The sequence below is a fragment of the Carassius carassius genome, chromosome 1 (genome assembly GCF_963082965.1).
Source record: "Carassius carassius chromosome 1, fCarCar2.1, whole genome shotgun sequence".
Taxonomy (NCBI): domain Eukaryota; kingdom Metazoa; phylum Chordata; class Actinopteri; order Cypriniformes; family Cyprinidae; genus Carassius; species Carassius carassius.
Genome location: NC_081755.1, coordinates 48,793,777 through 48,820,915, shown reverse-complemented (window position 1 = coordinate 48,820,915; position 27,139 = coordinate 48,793,777). Strand labels below are relative to the sequence as shown.

The 27,139-nt window shown below is 44.3% G+C and overlaps 3 protein-coding genes across 5 annotated transcripts in view; all 3 read right to left on the bottom strand.

Moving 5' to 3' along the window:
* Positions 1-886, bottom strand: part of LOC132158722 (uncharacterized) — a 54,438-nt gene extending 53,552 nt beyond the window's left edge. The window contains exon 1 of the mRNA XM_059568381.1: positions 763-886. The gene's annotated coding sequence lies outside the window, so the exon portion shown is untranslated. The remainder of the gene's footprint in view (positions 1-762) is intronic.
* Positions 773-9,555, bottom strand: LOC132097456 (coiled-coil domain-containing protein 134-like). 2 transcript variants are annotated; one of them, XM_059503297.1, is made up of 7 exons: positions 9,395-9,555; positions 3,813-3,917; positions 3,622-3,743; positions 3,454-3,538; positions 2,097-2,278; positions 1,944-2,015; positions 773-1,706 (listed from the first exon to the last, which is right to left on the bottom strand). In XM_059503297.1, exons 2-7 carry the CDS (start codon positions 3,910-3,912, stop codon positions 1,581-1,583), a joined length of 687 nt encoding a protein of 228 aa, XP_059359280.1. In that variant the 5' UTR covers positions 3,913-3,917; positions 9,395-9,555; the 3' UTR covers positions 773-1,580. The 2 variants fall into 2 exon arrangements, with proteins under 2 accessions (XP_059359280.1, XP_059359196.1); XM_059503213.1 differs by lacking the exon at positions 9,395-9,555 and adding an exon at positions 4,873-5,165.
* Positions 9,556-9,791: 236 nt separating this feature from the next.
* Positions 9,792-26,297, bottom strand: LOC132155206 (meiosis inhibitor protein 1-like). Of its 2 annotated transcripts, XM_059564108.1 has the most exons (31): positions 26,035-26,297; positions 25,826-25,934; positions 25,617-25,667; positions 25,441-25,514; positions 25,217-25,316; positions 24,603-24,806; positions 23,418-23,530; positions 23,143-23,257; positions 22,695-22,814; positions 22,508-22,607; positions 21,476-21,610; positions 21,244-21,343; positions 19,636-19,712; positions 19,039-19,165; positions 18,856-18,967; positions 18,635-18,695; positions 18,465-18,559; positions 17,839-17,989; positions 17,624-17,759; positions 17,248-17,463; positions 14,903-15,065; positions 14,662-14,748; positions 14,466-14,576; positions 14,142-14,284; positions 13,970-14,054; positions 13,542-13,714; positions 12,878-12,959; positions 12,635-12,735; positions 12,070-12,201; positions 10,306-10,409; positions 9,797-10,228 (listed from the first exon to the last, which is right to left on the bottom strand). In XM_059564108.1, exons 1-31 carry the CDS (start codon positions 26,170-26,172, stop codon positions 10,168-10,170), a joined length of 3,576 nt encoding a protein of 1,191 aa, XP_059420091.1. In that variant the 5' UTR covers positions 26,173-26,297; the 3' UTR covers positions 9,797-10,167. The 2 variants fall into 2 exon arrangements, with proteins under 2 accessions (XP_059420162.1, XP_059420091.1); XM_059564179.1 differs by lacking the exons at positions 14,903-15,065; positions 17,248-17,463; positions 17,624-17,759; positions 17,839-17,989 and having other exon boundaries at positions 9,792-10,228.
* Positions 26,298-27,139: the final 842 nt, after the last annotated feature.

Genomic DNA, 27,139 nt, shown 5'->3' with positions numbered 1-27,139 from the left:
GGAAAAAGGTGATGTCACATGCGGCTAAATATGGTAAGGCATATCTCATAAGAAACCATTTTGCATCTTTGTTTTCATTGTATTTACTCAAGATTATTTTTGGAATTATACATTACATATATATATTGCTTTTTAATACAGATAAGGGAAATTTGAATTGTAAGGAACAACATGTTATACATTTATTTTATTAGGAAAATACCGTATACATAAGATGAAGTGGTCTTAGTGTAGACCAAATCCTGCACATTTTATAAATCACTTCATTATGTAAATCTCTTGGGGAAAAAAAATATAGAAAAAAAGAAAAGCACTGAAACCACTTAACATATAATTGACATTTTAATGTGGTCACGGAGTCATGTTCAGGGGGCCCGGGAAGTATAGCACCGCCCCTGGGTGTAATTCAATTAGCCCATAGAGTTTAGATGAGTGGATACAGCCAAACTGACCCCGAACCAGCCAAATCTTGTCCACCCGGCCAAACCATTTTTTTTACCCACACAATCAATTCAAAACCACCCAAACTGGCAACACAAACACACTCATCCTTAATAGTTTCATTTTGGTAGGCTCTGTCCTGTTGCAATGCTGTTTTCCTGTGGCCGGTTCCTGCATGATCACTTTCTTTACATTTTAATCATTAATTCTTCAAAACATCCTTGATTTGTAGCTTAGAGCAATAATGATGATCATGAAATGAAAGCCAACATAAATGCATGTGCTATAAACTAAATACAGCCAACGAATATGCAGATAAACACTCCTAGAGTCTGTTAAATAGACTTTATTCATTCTGTCAATAATAATCTCCCACTGATGCTGCACAGATTTCAATAACAGTCACATGAACAGATTAATAAAGCGTCTTTGAAAGTGTCTCAGACTGAAGTGGTTTCAGATGATCGTCTCACTTCAGCAGCTGGAGAAACCAAAGTGAATCAGAAACACATTCACACTGATATCATTCATAAACAGTATCTCTCACGGCTGTGCAGCTCTGATCTCAGATCAGATCATCAATGCTCATCCTTCACGCACACACACACTGACGATATACAATTTTTTTTCATGAATTATAGTTTCTAAAGAAAGCAGAAATACATGAATTACCCACAATTCTCTTATTAGACTATAAAGTACCCCCAAATAAAGCATTTATATTGAATCTAAACAACTTCATTTCATATGTATATACTGTATATAATCAAAACTTATCAAGTGTTAAATATTGAAATATCAGTGTTCAAAATGCCTTCATCGAAGACACAGACCCACTTTGACCACGCCCACGTTCCCAAATCCCGCCCACCACTGCTAACGCTCCCATTAATCTGACTCCACCCACTCTACACAGAATGCTATAATTACCCCGCCCACACTTGCTCCTCCCACCACTCTGACTCCTCCCCTAACACACACTCCCATCACCAGCAGTGACTCCAATGAAGATCCTCCTAAATCAGAGTTTGAAACAGATTCAAGTGTTGTGAATCTGGATCCTGTAAACATCGACGGTGCCCGTGACAGATTCAGCAGGGCTCCCTGATTGAGTGTAAATGGCTGATCTCCAGTCAGAGCTATAACTCTGTGCGAGAGCGAGAGATCCTCGGCCCTTTCCGGATGTCTTTCCTCTTCTCCTCCTTCCTCCTCCTCTTCTCTTCCTCGCGGAGGATCTTCTGGAAGGCCTCGGCCGTGTGCAGCACCTGAAACACAGACAAAACTATCAACACAAGAGTCAAAATAAACCTGTGGATAATTGAACAATATAAAGACCAAATAAGTAGAAGTCTTTGCAAACTGAAATCAAACACATTACGTTTAATTTTCTGTGATTACTGCTCAACATCTGAAGCTCTCCTGCCTCCTACTGGCTTTACCCAGTAATGTCAGTCAGTGTGTGTGTGTGTGTGTGTGTCTGTGTGTGTGTGTGTGTGACTCACGTCGTCTCGTTCGGTGCGATACGGATTGACGAAGTCTGCAGATCTCTCTGTGATCCCCAGCTCCTGTGACATCTGAAGCAAAGGCAAACAGCGTTAAAGCTCATGTTTCAGTGTATGCAGTGTGATGTCAATCCCATGATGCCTCAGTCTGACCAGCGTGAGCACGTGTTGATGGGCTCCTCCGCTGAAGACGCCCGTCTGGTTGCAGAAGTGCAGACCCCAGCGCAACAGACGACTCCAGTCCGCGTTACGATCGTAGTAGTGATGGACGATACGAGGGAAACGCAGAGCCACGTCTCCGAAGAACGCCGTGTTCTCCACCACGTGAGAGTACGCTAGACACAGACAGATCAACCGTCTCAATAACACTGTGACTGAGACTACAGCATGAGCTCACTCAGAAATAACACCAGATCATCTCCTGTAGGAACAAACGACTGCTGAAACTGAAGAAGACTGTGAGTGAGATGTGGTTTTGTTTCTGTAAAGCTGCTGTGAAGTGTCTGTACTGTGTACTGTGCTAGAGAAATAGACCTGACTTGACTAAAAATGGTCTGAGAGTGTTTGATATGGAAGCCTATTTATGCCAATTAAAACTCAATCATGCATTGGTTAACCATAATTATGAGATTGAAAAGTCAGAAAATGTCTAAATTATGACATAAGAAGTTAAAACTATGATATTAAAAATTCTAATTATCACAAATCAAAATGAAATTATGAAATACTTCTAGTCATACCAATGAGAAAAACAAAGCTATGACAAAGTTTATAGTTAAAGTTATGTGATAAAACTTAGTAATTGTAGAAAAATCTGAGATTAATGATAGTCAAAAAATGTATTTGTGACCATCTCATGATTTTGATTTATATAGTAACAATTATATGAAAAAAGACATGAAAAATAAAAGAAAATTTAAATAAAAATTATGAAATACTAAGATAACAGTTATGAGAAAAAAAACATCAATTAAGTGGAAAAGTTTTGTAATTTTTATATGTAAATTGGAAATAATGTCCAAGTAAAAAATATTATAGTGATCTCATGATATTAGGTCAAAAGTTAGGACCTTTTATCTTAATTTAATAATGATTTATTGTCTATGAATTAAAAATATGACATTTTAAATAAAGTTGAACTATGATGATTGAAAAAGAATTTAAAGTCAAAATTAAGACAAAAGGGTCACTTATGAGTCAAGATGATGACATACTAAGTTATACTTTTGAGATAAAACTATTTGATTAGGAGAAAGTAAAAAAGGCAATTTAAATAATGTTAATGTTATGTTTTTAATGTTTAAATGCTACGTTTTTAATATAATTTAAATTGTAATTAATTTTAATTATGATATTAAGTAGAAATATGACACTCAATTTATATTAAAAAAAAAAACATTTTAACGTGTGATAATTAAGATGTTTTAACTCAAGATTTCAACTTTTGTCATGATTATGACTTTTTATCTTAAAAGTTTCTAATAAAGATTCAGCATGTGGAGTCTCTCACCTTCTTTGATTTTGTCGTCGAGTGGGAACGGATCGTCCGGCTGCATGTTAGCGGCTATGAGAACAGATCTGGAGTCCTCCAGCACCTGAACACACACACACACACACACATATCAGATCAGCTCCATCACACTCAGTGTCTCACACACACACACACACACACACACACCTTGAAGAGGCCCTTCAGCATGATGTCGATGATCTTGTACTGCTGGTTGACATCGTTGAGCTCCACCAGGTTCTTCAGTGCGTTCAGCTGATCCTTCCTCTTGCTCTCGAACAGACGCTTATCTGAGAAGACGTTCAGGAAACCACACACACACACACGCGCACACACACACACTTGTCTGAGGAGGATACAGATCTCCAGGTTGGAGTCATGTTGGGGTCTCTGTGCGTCCGAGTCAGAGCCGAGAGCCACAGGAGCCGCCAGCAGCAGCAGAGCACAAACACTCAACATGACCACTAGAGGGAGACAAACACCACACAACCACAGCATGAACCAAACATGACCCTGGCTGCATCCGAAAACTTAGGCAGGTCACTTGCTGATTCGCCGTCATATCAGACGATGACTTTGCAGGCAGCGTTTTTTGCACGAAGGCACCTAATGAAAGATTTTGGACAGGCTTCTGAGGCGGATTAATTGATTAATGATCTACAACAAAATATAGAGAGCTTTGGTGATAACTAAGTGGATATTTCATTGCTGCAATATTAATTTCTTGATAGAAATGACATCAAAAGTGGAAAACTTTGATCAAAAACAAACATTTACACACAAACTGACCACCGACCGCAACTTTCAGACGCCATCTTTATTTTTTGGCTTAACTGGCATCTCAGGAGACAGGAACTGAAGCTGACATTGATTTCTGATGTCCCTTGATGCCTTCCTACCTTGGAATGCATCCTCTGAAGGCAGCATTTTTCAGTTTTCGGATGCAGCCAAAATATCATAAACCGATGAAAGAAAATTAAATCAAACATGCATGGAAAAAATAAACACCACAAATGTGAATAACTTAATAATTCAAACCTTAAGACTCCAGTAAGGTTAAAAAATAAATAATAAACAAACACACTAGGCATCAAATTTAACATCAGACTGAGGAAAGAATTTGGAAATGCCACTTCTGGCTAATTAAAGGACATTTCTATATTTAATACTCGATTGCATGTTTATTAGGGCTCAAAAACATTGAAACCAACATTTCTGAGAAGCTGTTTTCAATCATACATTGTGAAAGGCACAAATAAAAATGAACTGAATTAACAATTCAGTGAAAGATGATAGTGATAATGAAGGCTGAATTCAACTGTTAAACATCACTTCTGATAAAATACAACAGGCTCCGTTCAGATTTGCATCCAAAAAATAACAGTCCCAGAAATGTTCAATCTTTAATCATTTACTCACCTTCATGTCTTTCAAACCTGTATGAGTTTCTGTGAATCACAAAAGACATTTGGACATTATGCCCCAACAGTGGAAATCAATGGGGTCCAATGTCGTTTTATATATTATTTTGTGTTCTTCAAGAAAAAAAATAAAGACACACAGGTTTAAAGCTAAAAGAGCAATGACCTAATTCTGGATGAACCGTCCCTTTAAAGCATATTCCACTGAAGATTAAAATAAAAAATAAAAAAAACAAATGACAGGCTGATTCAATTCAGTTTTATAAAGAAAATATATTACTGTTAATGACTTAATAAACACACACAAAACTCAAATATAAGTGCAAAAGTGAGTTTGTGGTTAGTTTGCAATGCTCCAGCATCAGCTTCACAAACAGAAATGATAAACCTAGAGGGATCAGACAGATTTATGATTAATATTTCATGCGTTTGCTCAAAGCCAGACTTTTCCCTCTTCCCTCTTCAGAGGGATGTTTTACTTTCGGTCCTGAGACTCTGCTCTCAAACCATACCAGACCAACCATAAACCACCAGACTGATGATAACATCACGATATAGAGACGAAAACCATCTCAAACCAGACCAGACCGACCATAAACCACCACAGACTGATGATATCACGATATAGAGACGAAAACCATCTCAAACCAGACCAGATGACCATAAACCACCACTGACTGATGATATCACGATATAGAGATGAAAACCATCTCAAACCAGACCAGACGACCATAAACCACCACTGACTGATGATAACATCACGATATAGAGACGAAAACCATCTCAAACCAGACCAGACGACCATAAACCACCACTTACCATAAACCACCACAGACTGATGATAACGTCATGATATAGAGACGAAAACCACCTCAAACCAGACCAACCATAAACCACCAGACTGATGATAACGTCATGATATAGAGACGAAAACCATCTCAAACCAGACCAGACGACCATAAACCACCACAGACTGATGATATCACGATATAGAGACGAAAACCATCTCAAACCAGACCAGATGACCATAAACCACCACTGACTGATGATATCACGATATAGAGACGAAAACCATCTCAAACCAGACCAGACGACCATAAACCACCACTGACTGATGATAACATCACGATATAGAGACGAAAACCATCTCAAACCAGACCAGACGACCATAAACCACCACTGACCATAAACCACCACAGACTGATGATAACGTCATGATATAGAGACGAAAACCACCTCAAACCAGACCAACCATAAACCACCAGACTGATGATAACGTCATGATATAGAGACGAAAACCATCTCAAACCAGACCAGACAACCATAAACCACCAGACTGATGATAACATCACGATATAGAGACGAAAACCATCTCAAACCAGACGAACTATAAACCATCACAGACTGATGATAACATCACGATATAGTGACGAAAACCATCTCAAACCAGACGAACCATAAACCACCACAGACTGATGATAACATCACGATATAGAGACGAAAACCATCTCAAACCAGACGAACCATAAACCGTCACAGACTGATGATAACATCACAATATAGTGACGAAAACCATCTCAAACCAGACGAACCATAAACCACCACAGACTGATGATAACATCACGATATAGAGACGAAAACCATCTCAAACCAGACGAACCATAAACCACCACAGACTGATGATAACATCACAATATAGAGACGAAAACCATCTCAAACCAGACCAGAGCGACCATAAACCACCACAGACTGATGATAACGTTATAGAGACGAAAACCATCTCAAACCAGACGAACCATAAACCACCACAGACTGATGATAACGTTATAGAGACGAAAACCACCTCAAACCAAACGATCCATAAACCACCAGACTGATGATAACATCACAGTATAGAGACAAAAACCATCTCAAACCAGACAAACCATAAACCACCACAGACTGATGATAACATCACGATATAGAGACGAAAACCATCTCAAACCAGACCAGACCGACCATAAACCACCACAGACTGATGATAACATCACGATATAGAGACGAAAACCATCTCAAACCAGACGAACCATAAACCACCACAGACTGATGATAACGTCATGATATAGAGACGAAAACCACCTCAAACCAGACCAACCATAAACCACCAGACTGATGATAACGTCATGATAAAGAGACGAAAACCATCTCAAACCAGACCAGACGACCATAAACCACCAGATTGATGATAACATCACGATATAGAGACGAAAACCATCTCAAACCAGACGAACCATAAACCACCAGACTGATGATAACATCACAGTATAGAGACAAAAACCATCTCAAACCAGACAAACCATAAACCACCACAGACTGATGATAACATCACGATATAGAGACGAAAACCACCTCAAACCCCACCAGACCAACCATAAACCACAAGACTGATGATAACATCACGATATAGAGACGAAAACTATCTCAAACCAGACCAGACTGACCATAAACCACCAGACTGATGATAACATCACGATATAGAGACGAAAACTATTTCAAACCAGGCCAAGTCGACCATAAACCACCACAGACTGATGATAACATCACAATATAGAGATGAAAACTATCTCAAACCAGACCAGACCGACCATAAACCACCACTGACTGATGATAACATCACGATATAGAGACGAAAACCACCTCAAACCAGACCAGACCGACCATAAACCACCACTGACTGATGATAACATCATGATATAGAGACAAAAACCACCTCAAACCAGACCAGACCAACCATAAACCACCAGACTGATGATAACATCACGATATAGAGACGAAAACCATCTCAAACCAGACCAGACCAACCATAAACCAGACCAGACCGACCATAAACCACCACTGACTGATGATAACATCACGATATAGAGACGAAAACCACCTCAAACCAGACCAGACCGACCATAAACCACCACTGACTGATGATAACGTCATGATATAGAGACAAAAACCACCTCAAACCAGACCAGACCAACCATAAACCACCAGACTGATGATAACATCACGATATAGAGACGAAAACCATCTCAAACCAGACCAGACCAACCATAAACCACCAGACTGATGATAACATCACAGTATAGAGACGAAAACTATCTCAAACCAGACCAGACCGACCATAAACCACCAGACTGATGATAACATCACGATATATAGAGACGAAAACCATCTCAAACCAGACCAGACCAACCATAAACCACCAGACTGATGATAACATCACAGTATAGAGACGAAAACTATCTCAAACCAGACCGACCATAGACCACCACTGACTGATGATAACATCTTGATATAGAGACGAAAACCACCTCAAACCAGACCAGACCGACCATAAACCACCAGACTGATGATAACATCACGATATATAGAGACGAAAACCATCTCAAACCAGACCAGACCAACCATAAACCACCAGACTGATGATATCACGATATAGAGACGAAAAGCATCTCAAACCAGACCAGACGACCATAAACCACCAGACTGATGATAACATCACGATATAGAGACGAAAACCATCTCAAACCAGACGAACCATAAACCACCATTGACTGATGATAACATCACGATATAGAGACGAAAACCATCTCAAACCAGACAAAAAGTGACGTGACATTCAGCCAAGTATGGTGACCCATACTCAGAATTTGTGCTCTGCATTTAACCCATCCGAAGTGCACACACACAGAGCAGTGAACACACACACACACTGTGAGCACACGCACGGAGCAGTGGGCAGCCATTTATGCTGCGGCGCCCGGGGAGCAGTTGGGGGTTCGATGCCTTGCTCAAGGGCACCTAAGTCGTGGTATTGAAGGTGGAGAGAGAACTGTACATGCACTCCCCCCACCCACAATTCCTGTCGGCCCGGGACCTGAACTCACAACCTTTCAATTGGGAGTCCGACTCTCTAACCATTAGGCCACGACTTCCCTTCAGACGAACCATAAACCGTCACAGACTGATGATAACATCACAATATAGTGACGAAAACCATCTCAAACCAGACGAACCATAAACCACCATTGACTGATGATAACATCACGATATAGAGACTCAGTTTTCAGTCCAGAAACCCATTTAAATATCTTTTCCTCCATACTCTGATTTGAGGCGGAGTCATCTGAAGTCTATAGACCCCACAGCACTTCCTCGTGCCTGCAGGGGTTAACAGTTCAGCTGGTTAGTCCTGACACTTCACAGCTCAACACAAATACCCGTAGAAAACCTTATATCGTTCAAATTATTTACAGAATACAGCTTAAGCATGATGACTGATTAACATGGGAAGAGAATCGTGATTGTGTTCACGCGCTGTCAGATACCATGGTATTACTATGGTACATGACTCCACCATCATCACTGCAGCAGTATTCCTCAATAACTCAACCTTCAGATGACTGCACTCACACTAAACCACAGCAGAATAACAAACAATCACATCCTTGTCCTCTGTCAGATGTTGCAGCGGCGTTTCATTCACTCACCTTCAGCACTGAGCGTCGGTAAACACGCGTCGAGCGGCCGTCGGATTCAAACTCCAGCGTCGCGATGCGAGCGGCGCGTCGGACCGGATCATTCACATGCCGCGCGTGTCCTCCAGTCTGCTCTGCTTCTACGCGCGCGCCGCAGGTTTCCGCACGGAGCTATTAGAGGGACGCACGCGCGCCGACGTCATCGCGATCGATCATCATTTACAGATTAAAACAGATTAATTTAGTTATTTATATTATACTCTATATTTGACATTTCTTTGTTGTAGTTTATATTTGTTCAGTACCTTTATATTATCTGTTGGAAAGCAATAAAAAAAACGATAATTTACAGTAAAAAATAAACATTAAAACAAAAAACAAAAAATAAAACGAGCAACTTTTAATAGCAATAATGAAAATTAATAAATAACCATTTGTCACCATGCAAATAACAAAAAGTGACACTAATTATTATTAAAATGAACGAATGAATATCAACCTATAACCATTTCACTACACAAATGACAGCTGAGTAACTACTTATTAATAGCAATAATTAAACATAAAATTTTTTGATACTAAACAAATTATATAATAAAATATTTAAACAATAACAAATGTGAAATATTACATAACTGATTGTTATTAATATAAATAAATAGGCACATATAATTATTTCAGTAGCAAACATCCTCAGCAGGAACAGAAGTCATCAGAAGTGTGTTACTGTGTGTGTGTGTGTGTGTGTGTGTGTGTGTGTGTGTGTGTGTGTGTGTGTGTGTGTTTCATAGGTCCTGAGTGCTGACTGTGAAGTCTGACAGGCAGACAGAGACCCGTCCAACCCGACTGACACACATTGTTAAGGAAAGCATAGTTGTGTGTGTGTGTGTGTGTGTGTGTGTGTGTGTGTGTATTAAGGATACAGCATGTGTCTGCTCGAGCTCTCAGAGGGAGGAAGATGTCTGAGCGACTCTTGTATAGCCTCCATCCTCATCCTCAGATCACCAGGAGGAGAAAGAGCACAACACTAAACACACTCACACACACACACACACACACAAACACCTTAATAACACACTCAGAACATTTCAGAAAACTTCCAAGCAGGTGTGATCTGGAGCTAAACTCCGCAAAGCTGTGGCTCTCCAGGAATTGAGTTTGAGACCTCTGTTATAGACCCTATACATGTGTGTGTGTGTGTGTGTGTGTGTGTGTGTGACACACCTGTGTGAGCATCAGTCTCAGTGTGTGTGTGTGTGTGTGTTACACACCTGTGTGAGCATCAGTCTCAGTGTGTGTGTGTGTGTGTTACACACCTGTGTGAGCATCAGTCTCAGTGTGTGTGTGTTACACACCTGTGTGAGCATCAGTCTCAGTGTGTGTGTGTGTGTTACACACCTGTGTGAGCATCAGTCTCAGTGTGTGTGTATGTGTGTGTGTGTGTGACACACCTGTGTGAGCATCAGTCTCAGTGTGTGTGTGTGTGTGTGTGTGTGTGTGTGACACACCTGTGTGAGCATCAGTCTCAGTGTGTGTGTGTGTGTGTGTGTTAAACACCTGTGTGAGCATCAGTCTCAGTGTGTGTGTGTGTGTGTGTGTGTGACACACCTGTGTGAGCATCCGTCTCAGTGTGTGTGTGTGTGTGTTACACACCTGTGTGAGCATCCGTCTCAGTGTGTGTGTGTGTGTGTGTGTGTGTGTGTGTGTGTGACACACCTGTGTGAGCATCCGTCTCAGTGTGTGTGTGTGTGTGTGTGTGTGTGACACACCTGTGTGAGCATCCGTCTCAGTGTGTGTGTGTGTGTGTGTGTGTTACACACCTGTGTGAGCATCCGTCTGTGTGTGTGTGTGTGTGTGTGTGTGTGACACACCTGTGTGAGCATCCGTCTCAGTGTGTGTGTGTGTGTGTGTGTGTGTGTGTGACACACCTGTGTGAGCATCCGTCTCAGTGTGTGTGTGTGTGTTACACACCTGTGTGAGCATCCGTCTCAGTGTGTGTGTGTGTGTGTGTGTGTGTTACACACCTGTGTGAGCATCCGTCTCAGTGTGGTGTGTGTGTGTGTGTGTGACACACCTGTGTGAGCATCCGTCTCAGTGTGTGTGTGTGTGTGTGTGTGTTACACACCTGTGTGAGCATCCGTCTCAGTGTGTGTGTGTGTGTGTCACACCTGTGTGAGCATCCGTCTCAGTGTGTGTGTGTGTGTGTGTGACACACCTGTGTGAACATCCGTCTCAGTGTGTGTGTGTGTGTGTGACACACCTGTGTGAACATCCGTCTCAGTGTGTGTGTGTGTGTGTGTGACACACCTGTGTGAACATCCGTCTCAGTGTGTGTGTGTGTGTGTGTGTGTGTGTGTGTGACACACCTGTGTGAGCGTGTGCGTGTGACACACCTGTGTGAACATCCGTCTCAGTGTGTGTGTGTGTGTGTGACACACCTGTGTGAACATCCGTCTCAGTGTGTGTGTGTGTGTGTGTGTGACACACCTGTGTGAACATCCGTCTCAGTGTGTGTGTGTGTGTGTGTGTGACACACCTGTGTGAACATCCGTCTCAGTGTGTGTGTGTGTGTGTGACACACCTGTGTGAACATCCGTCTCAGTGTGTGTGTGTGTGTGTGTGTGTGACACACCTGTGTGAACATCCGTCTCAGTGTGTGTGTGTGTGTGTGTGTGTGTGTGACACACCTGTGTGAACATCCGTCTCAGTGTGTGTGTGCTGTCATCAGTGAGGTTCGTCGCTCCTTGTTTCTCAGTCTCTTCACACACAGACTCAACTTCAGTCCTCCAGTGTGAGACGCTGCCGCTGAAACACACCAGCTGCACACAAACACACACTCAGACAGAAGAACAGGGCTGAAGCGCATGTATGGGGCGGTTTACACCTGCGCACTTCATGTGTGGTGTGTGATCAGATAAAGACCAGGTGTAAATGCCCTCCAAAACACATCCCAGACAGATATAAATCATATCACGAGGAGGTCTGGGCCACACTTCAGATGAAACTGGACCAGTGTGAATGCATCCGGTCGTTGAAACCACATATGTAAATTTAACTCCTCCCAAAATGTTCACATATATATAAAATACAGCGCAGGCATTGAAGATTGGATTTATATCTGTTTTGCGACGACACATTTATGTGGTCAAGTGTAAATGGAAACATTTTAACGAATCAGATAAATATCCTATCAGTGAAAACACAAAGTGACCAGGTGTAAACAGGCCATGTGTGTGTGTGTGTGTGTGTGACCTGTGTGAGCAGCTGCAGCGCTGCAGGTCTCAGTCTCTGGTCACAGGAGAGTAAAGAGAAGAGCAGGAACCGCATCCACGGCTGACACACCATGTGCTGCGCTACACACACACACAGTAACACAATCTTGAGTGTTTGACTCATCTCATAGATTAATCAGGTGAATGACCCCTCACAGAAACCCCAGCAGTGACCAGTGAACCTGTTTTCCTGCAGGAGTGAGGGTGTAGTGTGTATCTGTACCGGTGTCAGGGCTCCGTCTGCGCAGGAATCCCATCAGAGACCCCAGACAGTTCAGAGCGGCGCTGACCATCAGATCCTGCGTCTGTCACACACACACACACACCAGTCATCACACGTTCACTCTCGCTCACATCAGATGTGTGTGCTCACACTCCTTCACCCTGAGTTACTGAGAGCAGTGAAAAATGACCCAGCTTTTAAAAACAGCTTGTCGAGTTCTCATTGTGCTGTATATTATCATCAAATCATGTATTCAGTATTGTCAAACTGTTTTCTTTCAGTTAGAATGGGGTTTGTGGTTCTTTTTTAAACTGATCGTAGGATTCACTGATCTGAGCTCAAAACTCTTTGATTGATAAAATCATTATTGGTGGATATTTTTGTCAATATTCACTCAGCAGATCGACCTCAGGTCAAAGAGACCCACTATCAGTCAGATCCAAAACTGTGCCAAGTGAATGAAGAATGAAGAATGAAAACAAGCTGACAAAATGACTGAACCCAAGATTTGGAAATTATATAGCATGATGAGAAATTTACAGGCACTTTTTGTGGGAAGTTGTTAAACCGTGTGAACAAAATCACTGTTTTGATCCAGTGCTTTTTAGTAAAAAAAAGAAAACACAACATAAGGGTCAAACTAAGTTTATGTGTGTGTGTGTACCATTAGCATGAGTGCGCTCAGTGCTGTCATGAGGCTCATAGCGCCGCTGTGTCCGATGGGATGAAGAGCACCATCTGCAGAGGTCAGAGGTCGCTGCAGTGCTGCGTCACACACACACAGCAGAGCAGACGTGTCCACATCCAAACACACCTGCATGAAGCGCACACTGCACTCTACACACACACACACACGCACACACACAGAGTCTGATCTCAGCTCAACTGTAACGGTCTCAAAGAGTCTCTCAGTCACAGCAGATCTTTATTTGTTCTGATTAAAGATCAATGATACGTAAACTCAAATAAATGAAGAAACATCTGCAGATCATGTGATCACTTCAGATAAACTTCACTTCTGCAAAATGGCAAACAATTACAAACCTTTATTGTGTGTGTGTGTGTGTTTAACTGTGAGTGTGTGTGTCTTACTGATGAGCAGTGTGTCCGTGTGTCTCTTGCTGAAGGCCAGTCGTCTGATTATCTGATGCAGATCCACACTGACGCTCCTGTGAACCTTCAGTGCACACACACACAGACGCGTGTCAGGTGTGTATTAGTGAGAGGACACTGATCTGAGCCGTGCAGGGCGAGTGTGTGGTACCTGAGCAGAGTGTTTGTGCTGCAGGAGTGTGAGGGAGGAGAGCAGGAGCAGACAGGAGCACAACAGTGATGAAGATGAGGAGGCAGATAAAACCTCCTCCAGCAGCTCCATCAGCCTGACGTTTCCCAGCAGCAGAGACACCGCTGAACACACACACACACACACACACCAAACAGACTTCCTGCTGTCTCTCAGCTCATCCAAACCTCAAGCATGTTCATCGAGCATCAAGAAAGGCAAAGAACGCTCTAGAGTAGAGCAAATAAAGCTTATAATAATAAAACATGAGATTTCCACCAAAGTTTCTGAGTGTGTGTGTGTTACCTCTATCCGTAGCGTGTGAGGGACACACGGACAGGAAGCAGTACAGGAAGTTGAAAACAGACAGCAGCAACTTAGAGTCACTGGAGTCCAGCTTTCCTGCTAGATTACTGACTACAAACACACACACACACACATGTATGAACATAACTCTGTCTCTCTCTCTCTGAGTGTGTGTGTGTGTGTGTGTGTGTCTCACCGTGGTACAGGAGTCTGAAGTCAGTGTGCTCTCTCTGAGCAGACGAGTGAATCACAGACGACACGTCCAGCAGCACAGACAGACCGTCTGAAACACAGCAGACGTACTGTGATCAGTTTATGAGTGAATCCTGGGGCGGGGCCTGATATAAGCTTCTGGCTGCTGATTGGACCATGTTTCGTTCAAGAGCAGAGGATCTGAATGCGACCGGCTTTATTTCTACACTGCTAAAACTAAAGACCTGTGTGTGTGTGTCTCTGCAGGACGCTGAGCAGCACCGATCGGATCTGATCACAGAGATCAGACGTCCCGCTGAAGCTGAGGCTGTCGGCCGATCGCAGGAAACACTGCAGCACAGCGACGGCTGAACGAGACGCAGCAGACTCGCCGTCACACGCCACGGCCTGAACACACACACACACACACACACATCACACAGAGTCACCGTCATTTAATAATGTCTGACACTAGAGAACCCAGTCTTAAAGCAGTGCTTCTGAACTTGTTTGTAATCTCAACTGGTCTAAAAGGAATCATACCAGATAAAGTCACCAGTGTGGCCAGCAGCGCTGCAGGGTGTGTGTGTGTGTGTGAGTCACCAGTGTGGCCAGCAGCGCTGCAGGGTGTGTGTGTGTGTGTGTGAGTCACCAGTGTGGCCAGCAGCGCTGCAGGGTGTGTGTGTGTGTGTGAGTCACCAGTGTGGCCAGCAGCGCTGCATGGCGTGTGTGTGTGTGTGTGTGTGAGTCACCAGTGTGGCCAGCAGCGCTGCAGGGTGTGTGTGTGTGTGTGTGTGTGTGTGTGTGTGTGTGAGTCACCAGTGTGGCCAGCAGCGCTGCAGGGTGTGTGTGTGTGAGTCACCAGTGTGGCCAGCAGCGCTGCAGGGTGTGTGTGTGTGTGTGTGTGTGTGTGTGAGTCACCAGTGTGGCCAGCAGCGCTGCAGGGTGTGTGTGTGTGAGTCACCAGTGTGGCCAGCAGCGCTGCAGGGTGTGTGTGTGTGAGTCACCAGTGTGGCCAGCAGCACTGCAGGGTGTGTGTGTGTGTGTGAGTCACCAGTGTGGCCAGCAGCGCTGCATGGCGTGTGTGTGTGAGTCACCAGTGTGGCCAGCAGCGCTGCAGGGTGTGTGTGTGTGTGTGTGTGTGAGTCACCAGTGTGGCCAGCAGCGCTGCAGGGTGTGTGTGTGTGTGTGTGTGTGTGTGTGTGTGAGTCACCAGTGTGGCCAGCAGCGCTGCAGGGTGTGTGTGCGTGTGTGTGTGTGTGAGTCACCAGTGTGGCCAGCAGCGCTGCAGGGTGTGTGTGTGTGTGTGTGTGTGTGTGAGTCACCAGTGTGGCCAGCAGCGCTGCAGGGTGTGTGTGTGTGAGTCACCAGTGTGGCCAGCAGCACTGCAGGGTGTGTGTGTGTGTGTGTGTGTGTGTGTGTGTGAGTCACCAGTGTGGCCAGCAGCGCTGCAGGGTGTGTGTGTGTGAGTCACCAGTGTGGCCAGCAGCGCTGCAGGGTGTGTGTGTGTGTGTGTGTGTGTGAGTCACCAGTGTGGCCAGCAGCGCTGCAGGGTGTGTGTGTGTGTGTGTGTGAGTCACCAGTGTGGCCAGCAGCGCTGCAGGGTGTGTGTGTGTGTGAGTCACCAGTGTGGCCAGCAGCACTGCAGGGTGTGTGTGTGTGTGTGTGTGTGTGTGTGTGTGTGTGTGTGTGTGTGCGTGTGAGTCACCAGTGTGGCCAGCAGCGCTGCAGGGTGTGTGTGTGTGTGTGAGTCACCAGTGTGGCCAGCAGCGCTGCATGGCGTGTGTGTGTGTGTGTGTGTGTGTGTGTGAGTCACCAGTGTGGCCAGCAGCGCTGCAGGGTGTGTGTGTGTGTGTGAGTCACCAGTGTGGCCAGCAGCGCTGCATGGCGTGTGTGTGTGTGTGTGTGTGTGTGTGTGAGTCACCAGTGTGGCCAGCAGCGCTGCAGGGTGTGTGTGTGTGTGTGTGTGTGAGTCACCAGTGTGGCCAGCAGCGCTGCAGGGTGTGTGTGTGTGTGTGTGTGTGTGTGAGTCACCAGTGTGGCCAGCAGCGCTGCAGGGTGTGTGTGTGTGTGTGTGTGTGTGTGTGTGTGTGTGTGTGTGTGTGAGTCACCAGTGTGGCCAGCAGCGCTGCAGGGTGTGTGTGTGTGAGTCACCAGTGTGGCCAGCAGCACTGCAGGGTGTGTGTGTGTGTGTGTGTGTGTGAGTCACCAGTGTGGCCAGCAGCGCTGCAGGGTGTGTGTGTGTGTGTGTGTGTGTGTGTGTGTGTGTGTGTGCGTGTGTGTGTGAGTCACCAGTGTGGCCAGCAGCGCTGCAGGGTGTGTGTGTGTGTGTGTGAGTCACCAGTGTGGCCAGCAGCGCTGCAGGGTGTGTGTGTGTGTGTGTGTGTGTCACCAGTGTGGCCAGCAGCGCTGCAGGGTGTGTGTGTGTGTGTGTGTGAGTCACCAGTGTGGCCAGCAGCGCTGGAGGGTGTGTGTGTGTGTGTGTGTGTGTGTGTGTGAGTCACCAGTGTGGCCAGCAGCGCTGCAGGGTGTGTGTGTGTGAGTCACCAGTGTGGCCAGCAGCGCTGCAGGGTGTGTGTGTGTGAGTCACCAGTGTGGCCAGCAGCGCTGGAGGGTGTGTGTGGATCAGCTCCAGCAGCTCCTGCTCCTCAGTCTCCTCTGACAGACGTCCCGTCAGAGCCGGTGCTCCGAAGCGCTCCGAGAGCTCGGGATACAGGAAGATGAAGCTCAGGACGGAGAGAGGAAGAGAGAGAGAGAAGAGCGGCGGACAGGAGGACAGAGCGCGAGAGAGGACGCTCACACACACCTGCACAAACACACACTTCATCAGCATCATCACACTCGACCTCTCGCTGACACACCTCCTGGATTTAAATGAACTGTTGCTATAATAACCCTTGAGGGGTCAGGTGTATGTAATGTAGTGAGCTGAGGTGACAGGAAGTGAGGTCAGAGCAGTGGCAGACCGTGTCCAGACGAGGCCCGGCGTGTTGAGTGACAGACAGCAGATAGAGCACTGAACTCAGCACAGACGCAGGGAGATCCTGAACACACGAGACGAAGCGCAGCACAGCGGAGAACACAGCCGAGTCGCTCAGAAACCTGCGGTCACATGACCATCATGAGGATCTCCGTTAGTCAGTGACATCACACACACACACACACACACACATGCACAGACCTGTCCCCGTGCAGCACAGACAGGTGCAGCAGGTAGATCAGGCAGTGCTGAGTGTTTCTGAGGGATTGTGGGAAATCAGAGAGCACAGACAGCCAATCAGACGCGCAGCAGCACAGAGACGGCAGAGACTCCTGCAGGACACACTCCACATCTGCTCAGCACACACACACACACACACACACAGAACATCAGAGGACTGCTGTGTTTTCTTTAAAACTTAAAAAGAAAAAAAAATTCAAAACTGTAAATGAAAATATATAAAACGAATAAAAAATACAATAATATATTAATGTTACATAAATCACACTGACACACCAATGTCATTATCATTAAGTAAAACTAAAAATATCACTTAAACTATCAAATTAACAAATTAACTTATTTCAGCTAGTTACCAAAGCAACATTTAATTCTCAAGTACTAAAACTAAAACTAAAATAAATGATAAAATAATAACTATATACACATGTAAAAAAAATAAACAATAATAAAAAAATACAATGACAAAAACTTCAACTGAAACTAAAATCTGTTCCTGGAAAACATAAACTGTAAATATGAATAAAAGCTGTTCAAATAACACACACACACGTGTACACACACACACACACACACACACGTGTTACCTTGCAGCTCACTGGTGCAGGTGTGTTCCTGTGAGATCAGACTCATGCAGAGCTTCAGCAGGAAATCACAGCAGATCTGATTCAGAGACACGTTCCTGAAACACACACACACTTACTGAACACCTGCTGCTAAACACACACTCTCTGCCTCTGTGTGTGTGTGTGCTCACCTGTTCCCTGAACACAGCTGAGCTTTACTCTCCAGAGTCAGTCTGATGAATCCAGACGCGGCTGACACACACACACACACACACACACAGAGAGAGAATCAGTAACACAGAGTCATGCGTCTAAACTGCACCAAACACACATGAAGACCAACATCATTCGCCTTTAGAGTAACATGACCTGGCCGTGACCTTTGACCTCTGAGCCGTGGGTCAGGTCTTACCGAGCTTCCTGGAGAAGGAGGTCATGAGATCAGGACACAGAGAAAACTGACACGACAGAGCCGAGAGGAAGAGCTGCAGCACCTGAGGAGACGAGACGCGCTCGCACACACCCTGCACACACACACACACGAGAGTGAACATGTAGAGTTAAGCGTGTGTGTGTGTGTGTGAGAGAGACTCACAGTCACTGCTGGGATGCAGGCTGCGTCGCAGCAGTGCAGCAGAAACACACACACAGACTCCAGCGTCTCCTGAGATGAACACACACCGTCCTTCAGAGACGAGTCACACACACACGCCTGCACCAACCTACACACACACACACACGCAGTAAATAATCAAAACAAAACATTTGAGATACAAACCAAAAATAAAACAAATACTTTAAAAACAAAAATTAATCAAATTAAGCAAGTATTAAAAATTAAATAAAAATGCAAAATGTAAATAACAGTTCAATATTCAGTTCAATACAGTTCATTTTAACATTTTAATTATAAATAAAATAAAATGAAGACTAAGTAATAATTTAAAAAGCAAAAACAATAAAAATGAATATTTTTTTTACAAATTAAGATGAAGCTTTTAAAAAATAAATCTATTAAAAACTAATTAAATCATAAATATGTACATTTAAAATAAACCATTTTAAAATAAAACATCAAAATAAAAACTTTACTTAATTGAATGTAATTATCACTTGATTAAAACTGAATCTTGATTAATATTTAAAACAAGTATCTCTTTTTTTTATTTTAGTATGTGTGTGTGAGACTGACCTGCAGGCGGCGTCGAAGCACGTGAGCGTCTGCAGTAAAACTCCTGCTGTCACTGACTTTGAGCCAGAGCAGCTCTCCTGCACACACACACACACACACACACACACACACACACACACAGAGGATGATCACATGACCACTGCTCAGGACACACACTAGGCTTGTACACTAGCGAGAGCAGCCGCTCGTGTCGAGCCGGACACATTCTGCTCCCAGCAGTGATGCTCTCAAAGTGAATTACATCCAACATTTGTCAAATACACAGAAACATACATATATATTTATATTCTGCGTAATACAGCGCCATCTGTTCATGAATAAAGTTCAACATAAATACTGTTTAAAGTGTAACTAAACCCCTGCTCAGAGCCTGACTCCACCCACTGACAATATTTGAAAAATGCTGAAAAGTGGGCAGATCACAGCGGAGATAGAGGGGACGAACCTAGGGCGGGGCTGAGCGAGTGCGGCGTGATCCTGAGACTCGCAGTGACGGATTGATTGACAGCTGCTGTCAGAGACGCTAAAATGGAGAGTGACTGTAATGATGCAAGTAGCATTGCAACAGAGCGATCATTTGAAGTAGAGGACTTTTCTCCCCCACTTTTACCTGAAGTGGAGGGTGTCGAGGTTTCTGTTCATATCAATTCGAGCCGCTGGCTCAAACTGCGGCCTTACCTCCCGCACCGCGTCGCTTTTCAGCGCGAGCTGTGTGGAGAAGCCCATTTCCACCTCCATTGCATTGGAGAAGCAATCCCGTGTAAAATGCAGTTTGCACACTCGAGCTCTAGGCGGGAACTTGCGGTCTTCCAGGCCAAGTGCATGCAACCACTGGCGCTTAATTTTAAAGTCTGCTGGTAAACTATGCAGTCCAGCAGTGCTGTAGCGACTAGCAACACACCTCCGTACCATCCTGACCACTGTACTAAATACTGATAAATCTACGCTAACTTGAAGATCTAAATAACTATATAATTAATATGCCAAATAGATGCTATATTAGTCTATCCTGGTCGTTACCAATACTCGCAATTCCAGCTCCTGACTCACTACAGTGATTTTGATGGTTTTATACTGCCAAGGGCGTGGTAGCTCGTACCAAGGGGCGTGGTGAGCTGGAAACCGCTTGCGTCACCTGCCACCGCTTACGTCACTTGCCACCGCAACATCCAATAGGAAAAACCAACTGCAGTAGCCACCGTTCAACCTGAAGAGGGCAGCACTCACACGTTTTTACACCATATATTGTAGAATTAAAACACTTTATACTCAAATGTCAAAAAAGTTACTCGAATCAATGTACAGCACTAATAAAGCCCCATTCTTATAGATCATTAACTAAAAAAAGTTGGTTTAGGGTTTAGTTACTGTTTAAATACCAGTAAAGTGGGTGTATGTATGCTTTCATCGGTGTTTACACTAAAAAAGCTTTTACTGTTATAAAAACACAGATTTATACAATTATAGTTAGTTAGATCTAAACATGCAACACACATCGTGCTCGTCATCACAGAATCTGACCAATGAGAATAAAGTGTGTGATCGTCACGGCTCTGACAGACTGCAGCGCTGATTAAACTCTGATGTCATAACCAGAAGTCTGCTCACTCTGCTGTGTTTGTGATGCTGTTCAGTGAGTTTGGACATCACGACCTCCACGATCCTCCTGACGTCTGCGAGCTGCACCGGACTGGACTGATGACTGGGCCTGTGCAAACACACACACACACACATACACACACACACATACACACACAAACACACGTGATTCACTGTGCTGCTCCGCTACAGTAACCAGGAACATCCACTCGACCTCTGTGTGTGTGTGTGTGTGTGTGACCTGAGCAGGACGGCGGCGGCTCGCACCGCACACATGGACACCTGCAGACAGGACGAGGCCACGCCCTCCACGATGACATCACACACAGCAGAAAACTCAGAGGTGGTCGGGAAGAGACGCACCGCTGCAGGCTGCCTGTCAACACACACACACACACACAACACACAACACATGCATGCAAGCACATTACATTTTAAGTAGGTGTTTTATTTAGGCTTTTATTTTATCTTATTTATATACTTTTTATTTTAAAATGTGACCCGTTCTGGCAAAATGGGTCAGAAAACACATGGGTTAATTCTGAGATACAGGCAGAACAAGTGGAAGATTTGATTTTGGTCAAATTTGAGGTATTCACAAAAACATGTTCATTAAGTCCTCTTCTAGCATTCTAATTAAACATCAAAATGATCTTTTATATATTTTTATGTGCTCCTTCTGAGAGGATTACCTCTTTTTCCGCTCGCTTCTTGTGATCCCATAAATCATTTTGGAAATGAAGCAATCAAAATAAACACTTCCTAAAAATTTATTAAATTATAAACCATGTTAAATTCAAATAAAAACTAATTTTGAAATAAAAGCAGTCAAAACAAACACTAAAAAATACTGAAAAGAAAGCTTTTTTTTATTATTTGTTTTGATTGTTTAAAATATGATTTATTGTATATTTCAAGTGTTTTGTTTGAATTGTTTTAAAATAATTTAATTCAAAAAGAAATTTTTGGATACAATTGTTTATTTTATTTTATTATTTTTATTTCAAAATTATTAATGTTAATTTAAATTTATTAACTTTTTGTAAGTTATTATCTTCAAATTACTGGATGATTTAATCAATAATTAACCCTGGGTTATATTGGGACCGAAATGATCATTATTTCAGTATATATACACATTCATACGTATGTGTTTGTGTGTGTGTGTGTGTGTGTGTTTGATTGTTTGATTGTTTGAGTGTGTGTGTGTGTGTGTGTGTGTGTGTGTGTGTGTGTGTGTGTGTGTGTGTGTGTGTGTGTGAGTGTGTTAGACCTGTCCAATATGACCGTCAGCAGCTCCAGTCCTTTTTTCTGCACCTCTGTGTTGGATTTTCCCAGAGTCTCTTTCAGAGAGCGAACCAACGGCTCCACGCCTCAAACACACAGACATTAACAGTCAGACTGAGGACTGTGAGAAGTGAGTGCATGTGAATCACACACACACACACACACACTCGTACCATAGACGGCGTGGCACTGCGAGAAGAAGAGCGGATCTTCAGACAGCAGCAGCAAACAACTGAACACCGACCACAACAAGACGTCACTGCAGCCGCCGCTTATCACCTCCAGCAGGAACTCTGACACACACACACACACACACACACACCCAGAGCTGAAACTGTGACCCTGGTGTTTCTAGCACTGAGTCTCTTCTGTGTAAGATCAGTGTGAGTGTGAAATGAAGAAGGCTTGTACTTGATGCAGTGCAACTGAGTGGAAAACTCTTGATTGCACTCATAAACATTTCTCAAAGCACGTCAGAAGTGACTCCAAACCAAGGAGAAATTAACATTTTAAAACTGTGGGGGCTGTCATCAGACGTGAACCACTGAGTCTCTCACACACACACACACACGTCTCCGTTTACACTGATGTGTGAGATCAGTGTGAGAGGGTCAGGCTCACCGGGTAAATCAGCCTGAATGAAGGATGAAGAGAAGTGAAGAGGAGCGTGAATCAGCACGGCACACACACAGCGCACAGAAACCACCTGCAGAGAGTCCTGAGCGCTCAACAGCAGCTGCAGCACACACACACACACACACACACACACAGATGAGTGCTCTCTGCTGTTTAAACCACAGTCCACCAGGGGGCGTCAGAAAGTGTCCAAAGTGTGTGTGTGTGTGTGTGTGTGTGTGTGTGTGTGTGTGTGTGTGTGTGTGTGTGTGTGTTGAGACCTTCTTCAGGATGAGCGGCAGTGGCTGATACAGCAGAGGATCTTCCCCTCCGTCCTTCAGATTCATCAACACACACACGACATCAGAGTACTGACACATCTGCTTCACCACCCCTGAAACACACACACACATTTATTACAGGCCGCTCTTGAGCTTTTAACCTCCAGATCCAAACACTTGAAAACCGTATCATTTGTATAATACAGAGTAAATGAAAGGGCCGTGTAATCACGACTAGCACCAATATGTGCCCACGTTACTGCACGACTACATTTGACAGAGCTCGTGTGATTTGGAAGAGACACATCGACCTGAAACATGGAGCAAAGGTGAATGATGCAGCTTTATTTTAATATTCTGTGCTGCATTAAAGCATCGTGTATGAGATGTATGACAGTCACTCATATTTCTGTTTGCTTTACGAAAATAAATGTTTTGTTAGATGCAATGTATCCATAAAATAAATAAATAATGACAAAATGTATTAAACATTACAAGTTCAAAACAAACTCCAAAAACTCAAGCATGCATGCATAATATAGTAATAACATGCATGTATGAAACATAGTGCATTTGTCTTGAAAACACTTGGAAAAACTACATTTTACTATCTTCTCTCATCCAGTGTGTGTGTGTGTGCGTGTGTGTGAGAAAGCGTGTGTGTGAGAGCGTGTGTGTGTGTGTGTGTGTGTGTGTGTGTGTGTGTGTGTGTGTGTGTGTGAGAGAGTGTGTGTGTGTGTCTCACCCAGGCAGTTGACGGTGAGCGCTGTGGTGTGTGTGAGAGCGTGTGTGTGTGTGTGTGTGTCTCAACCAGGCAGTTGATGGTGAGCGCTGTGGTGTGTGTGTGTGTGAGAGCCTATGTGTGTGTGTGTGTCTCACCCAGGCAGTTGACGGTGAGCGCTGTGGTGTGTGTGTGTGTGTGTGTGTGTGTGTGAGTCTCACCCAGGCAGTTGACGGTGAGCGCTGTGGTGTGTGTGTGTGTGTGCGTGTGTGTGAGCGTGTGTGTGTGTGTGTGAGTCTCACCCAGGCAGTTGACGGTGAGCGCTGTGGTGTGTGTGTGTGTGTGCGTGTGTGTGAGCGTGTGTGTGTGTGTGTGAGTCTCACCCAGGCAGTTGACGGTGAGCGCTGTGGTGTGTGTGTGTGTGTGCGTGTGTGTGAGCGTGTGTGTGTGTGTGTGAGTCTCACCCAGGCAGTTGACGGTGAGCGCTGTGGTGTGTGTGTGTGAGAGCGTGTGCAGTAGTAACACACACATGCGCTGTCGGAGTGTGTCTGGAAGAGTCTGAACCGCAGCGGAGGAACTCCAGATCCTGAACATCACGTAACACACGGCGGCCTTCACGTCCTCGTCTGAGACCAGCAGAGCGGAGCACACACACTCCAGCACACACACTACACACACACACACACACACATAAACATCAGCACGAAGGAAGTACACATGTAAGCGTCTGTAAGATGATTCTCACTGATAGTAAATTAAGGGCCATCAGACTACTCAATGTCAATGTGTTATTGAATTATTCTTATTTATTATATTATATGAATCTAAGGGATACTTCAAGTTAATATTTAACCCCCCCCCCCCAAAAGTGAATCCCCACTATGAACATAAACATCGACACTAGTTACCTAAAGTCAGAGTCAGTCTGCAGATTTGAGCGGACATATCTAATAGAATAATGCCCAGTTCAGTCACTCTTCAGCAGATCTGTGAGTGTTTGATGCCTAGTGTTTATAAACCTGTTCAGATTGTACAAGTGTTAATGAGTGTGGTGTCAGCGGAGGTCAGACAGTCTTACAGCGGCTGGACGTCAGCGTCTGACTCAGAGCAGGATGAGCGTCCAGCAGTTTACCCAGAAACATCACGGAGGACAGAGACGCTCTCTCCCCGTCAGACCACTGAGAGACACACAGACACTGTTAACAATCACCACAGCACTGGCTCGTGTGTGTGTGTGTGTGTGTGTGTGTGTGTGTGTGTGTGTGTGTGTGTGTGTGTGTGTGTGTTTGTGTGTGTGCACACCCGTGAGTGGGTCTGGTCCAGGATGAAGAGCAGAAGCGCTTGACTCGGGACGTCCAGTGTCACCTGCACCAGAACTGAACACAAACACACATTGATACGGTCTACTACTACTGCACTATTCTCCTTTTCACACGCCACAAACAGGGAAGATCAGAGACCAGCGAGAGATTGATCACCTTGAACAGTCTGATCCAGCAGAGACGAATCCACAGCACTGAACAGCGTTTCTGAAACACAGTCAGCAACCTCATGAAACAGCTCAGAGCTGAACAAAACTGATCATACAAAACATATGCATATGTGTATATAATATACACATATGTGTGTGTGAGTATATATATATACAGTTCCTCCCACAACTACAAGAATCTTGTGTGTGTGTTACTCAGTAAGGATGAGATGAAGTGCGTTCTTCGCTGTTCTTCGCAGTACAGCAGCTCCCGAGCCGCGTCCACGCGCATCACGGACACGAGCGCCGCGCGCTTGCGCACCGCCTGTGGGGAAATGTAAATAGCAGTCATGAGTCGCCACACCGCGGCACTCTTTAAACTCAAACTTAGTTTATATTATTGATCGAAAAAACACGGTTCTTACCGACACATCCGACCTGTCCATCATCTCCGCGACGCACGCGACGCAAATGCCGCCGCGTTCCCACCGCGGTCCGTGAGCGTCGTGTATCTTCTCACAGAATACGTCTAAACTCGACATTGTTTCCACGTAATAAGACATGAAAGCGTCTAGGGGATTATTCTAGAGGCGATATATGGGTTGTGCAATGTTAGAGCTATTAACAGACAGAGACGTTAAATTGAAACGCTGCGCGAGGACGTTGCCCGCTAGTCCGACCAATCAGAGCGAGATCACGACAACCGTTAACCAATCAACTCCAACTTTGGAAAAATGCGTTCTTCAGCGATCTCCCGTGACATTCGCACTCTGGGTCATGGTAGTTAATATTAATATAGTTCAGTTCCAATTAATATTTATGGATATAATAGTAATGGGCAAAACAAGATTTTGTTGTCTAATATTACAGATGCTCTTACACAGTTAAAATCTAAATTTCATACAAATTTGGTTCTAATTAGAGGTGATTTTAATATGGCACCTGATGAGTGGCTGGACAGATCTCCTTGTTATACAAGCCACCATTTCAATATTATTATTCAGGAGTTTTGCCATTTAAATTCCCTTACAGATATATATAGGGTCAAGCATCCTAATGCTTGTCAGTTCCCTTTCATAGGTCACTTCGATGCTGCGGTGACGTCACCACGTATGGGAACACCTTCGGTGTGACGAATGTCTGAAGCCCTATACCATCCCGCCAATCCTATTGGCCAAATAGCGCGTGGCACCGCCCAGCATGCGTAGGCATATATATACCTGGTGCCGCGCGCCATTTACCTCAGATTTCATTCCTTCAGTACGAAGCGAATCTTCTGTGCCCTATTATCTCGCGTTCTCAGCGATCATCTACGAGCAGTATACTCCTCTCCGCGGACGCGATGAGTCAACGAAAGGTAGGAGCCGTATGATGGGTTATCACGAGGAGGCACTTATGAGAGGTTCGTTGCAGCCTCTCTACAGGTTCTCTCCTTGATAGCCTATGGCTACAGTAAAATATGCATACACTTACCCTGTGCACTAACGCCATTAGGAAGTATCCGCGCTCTGGAGTGTATTTCTTAAGTCG

What these genes read in the sequence shown, in the direction of transcription:
- LOC132155206 (XM_059564108.1), bottom strand. Translation starts at nt 26,172, where the DNA reads ATGTCTTATTACGTGGAAACAATGTCGAGTTTAGACGTATTCTGTGAG. An exon ending in AGCATCACAAACACAGCAGA is followed by an intron (nt 19,713 to 21,243) that starts GTGAGCAGACTT and finishes GTGTGTGTGCAG; the next exon opens with GAGAGCTGCTCTGGCTCAAA. An exon ending in CTCCTTCTCCAGGAAGCTCG is followed by an intron (nt 18,696 to 18,855) that starts GTAAGACCTGAC and finishes TGTGTGTGTCAG; the next exon opens with CCGCGTCTGGATTCATCAGA.
- LOC132097456 (XM_059503213.1), bottom strand. Translation starts at nt 4,921, where the DNA reads ATGTCTTTTGTGATTCACAGAAACTCATACAGGTTTGAAAGACATGAA. An exon ending in TGACTCCAACCTGGAGATCT is followed by an intron (nt 3,744 to 3,812) that starts GTATCCTCCTCA and finishes ACGTCTTCTCAG; the next exon opens with ATAAGCGTCTGTTCGAGAGC. An exon ending in ATCGCACCGAACGAGACGAC is followed by an intron (nt 1,707 to 1,943) that starts GTGAGTCACACA and finishes TCTGTGTTTCAG; the next exon opens with GTGCTGCACACGGCCGAGGC.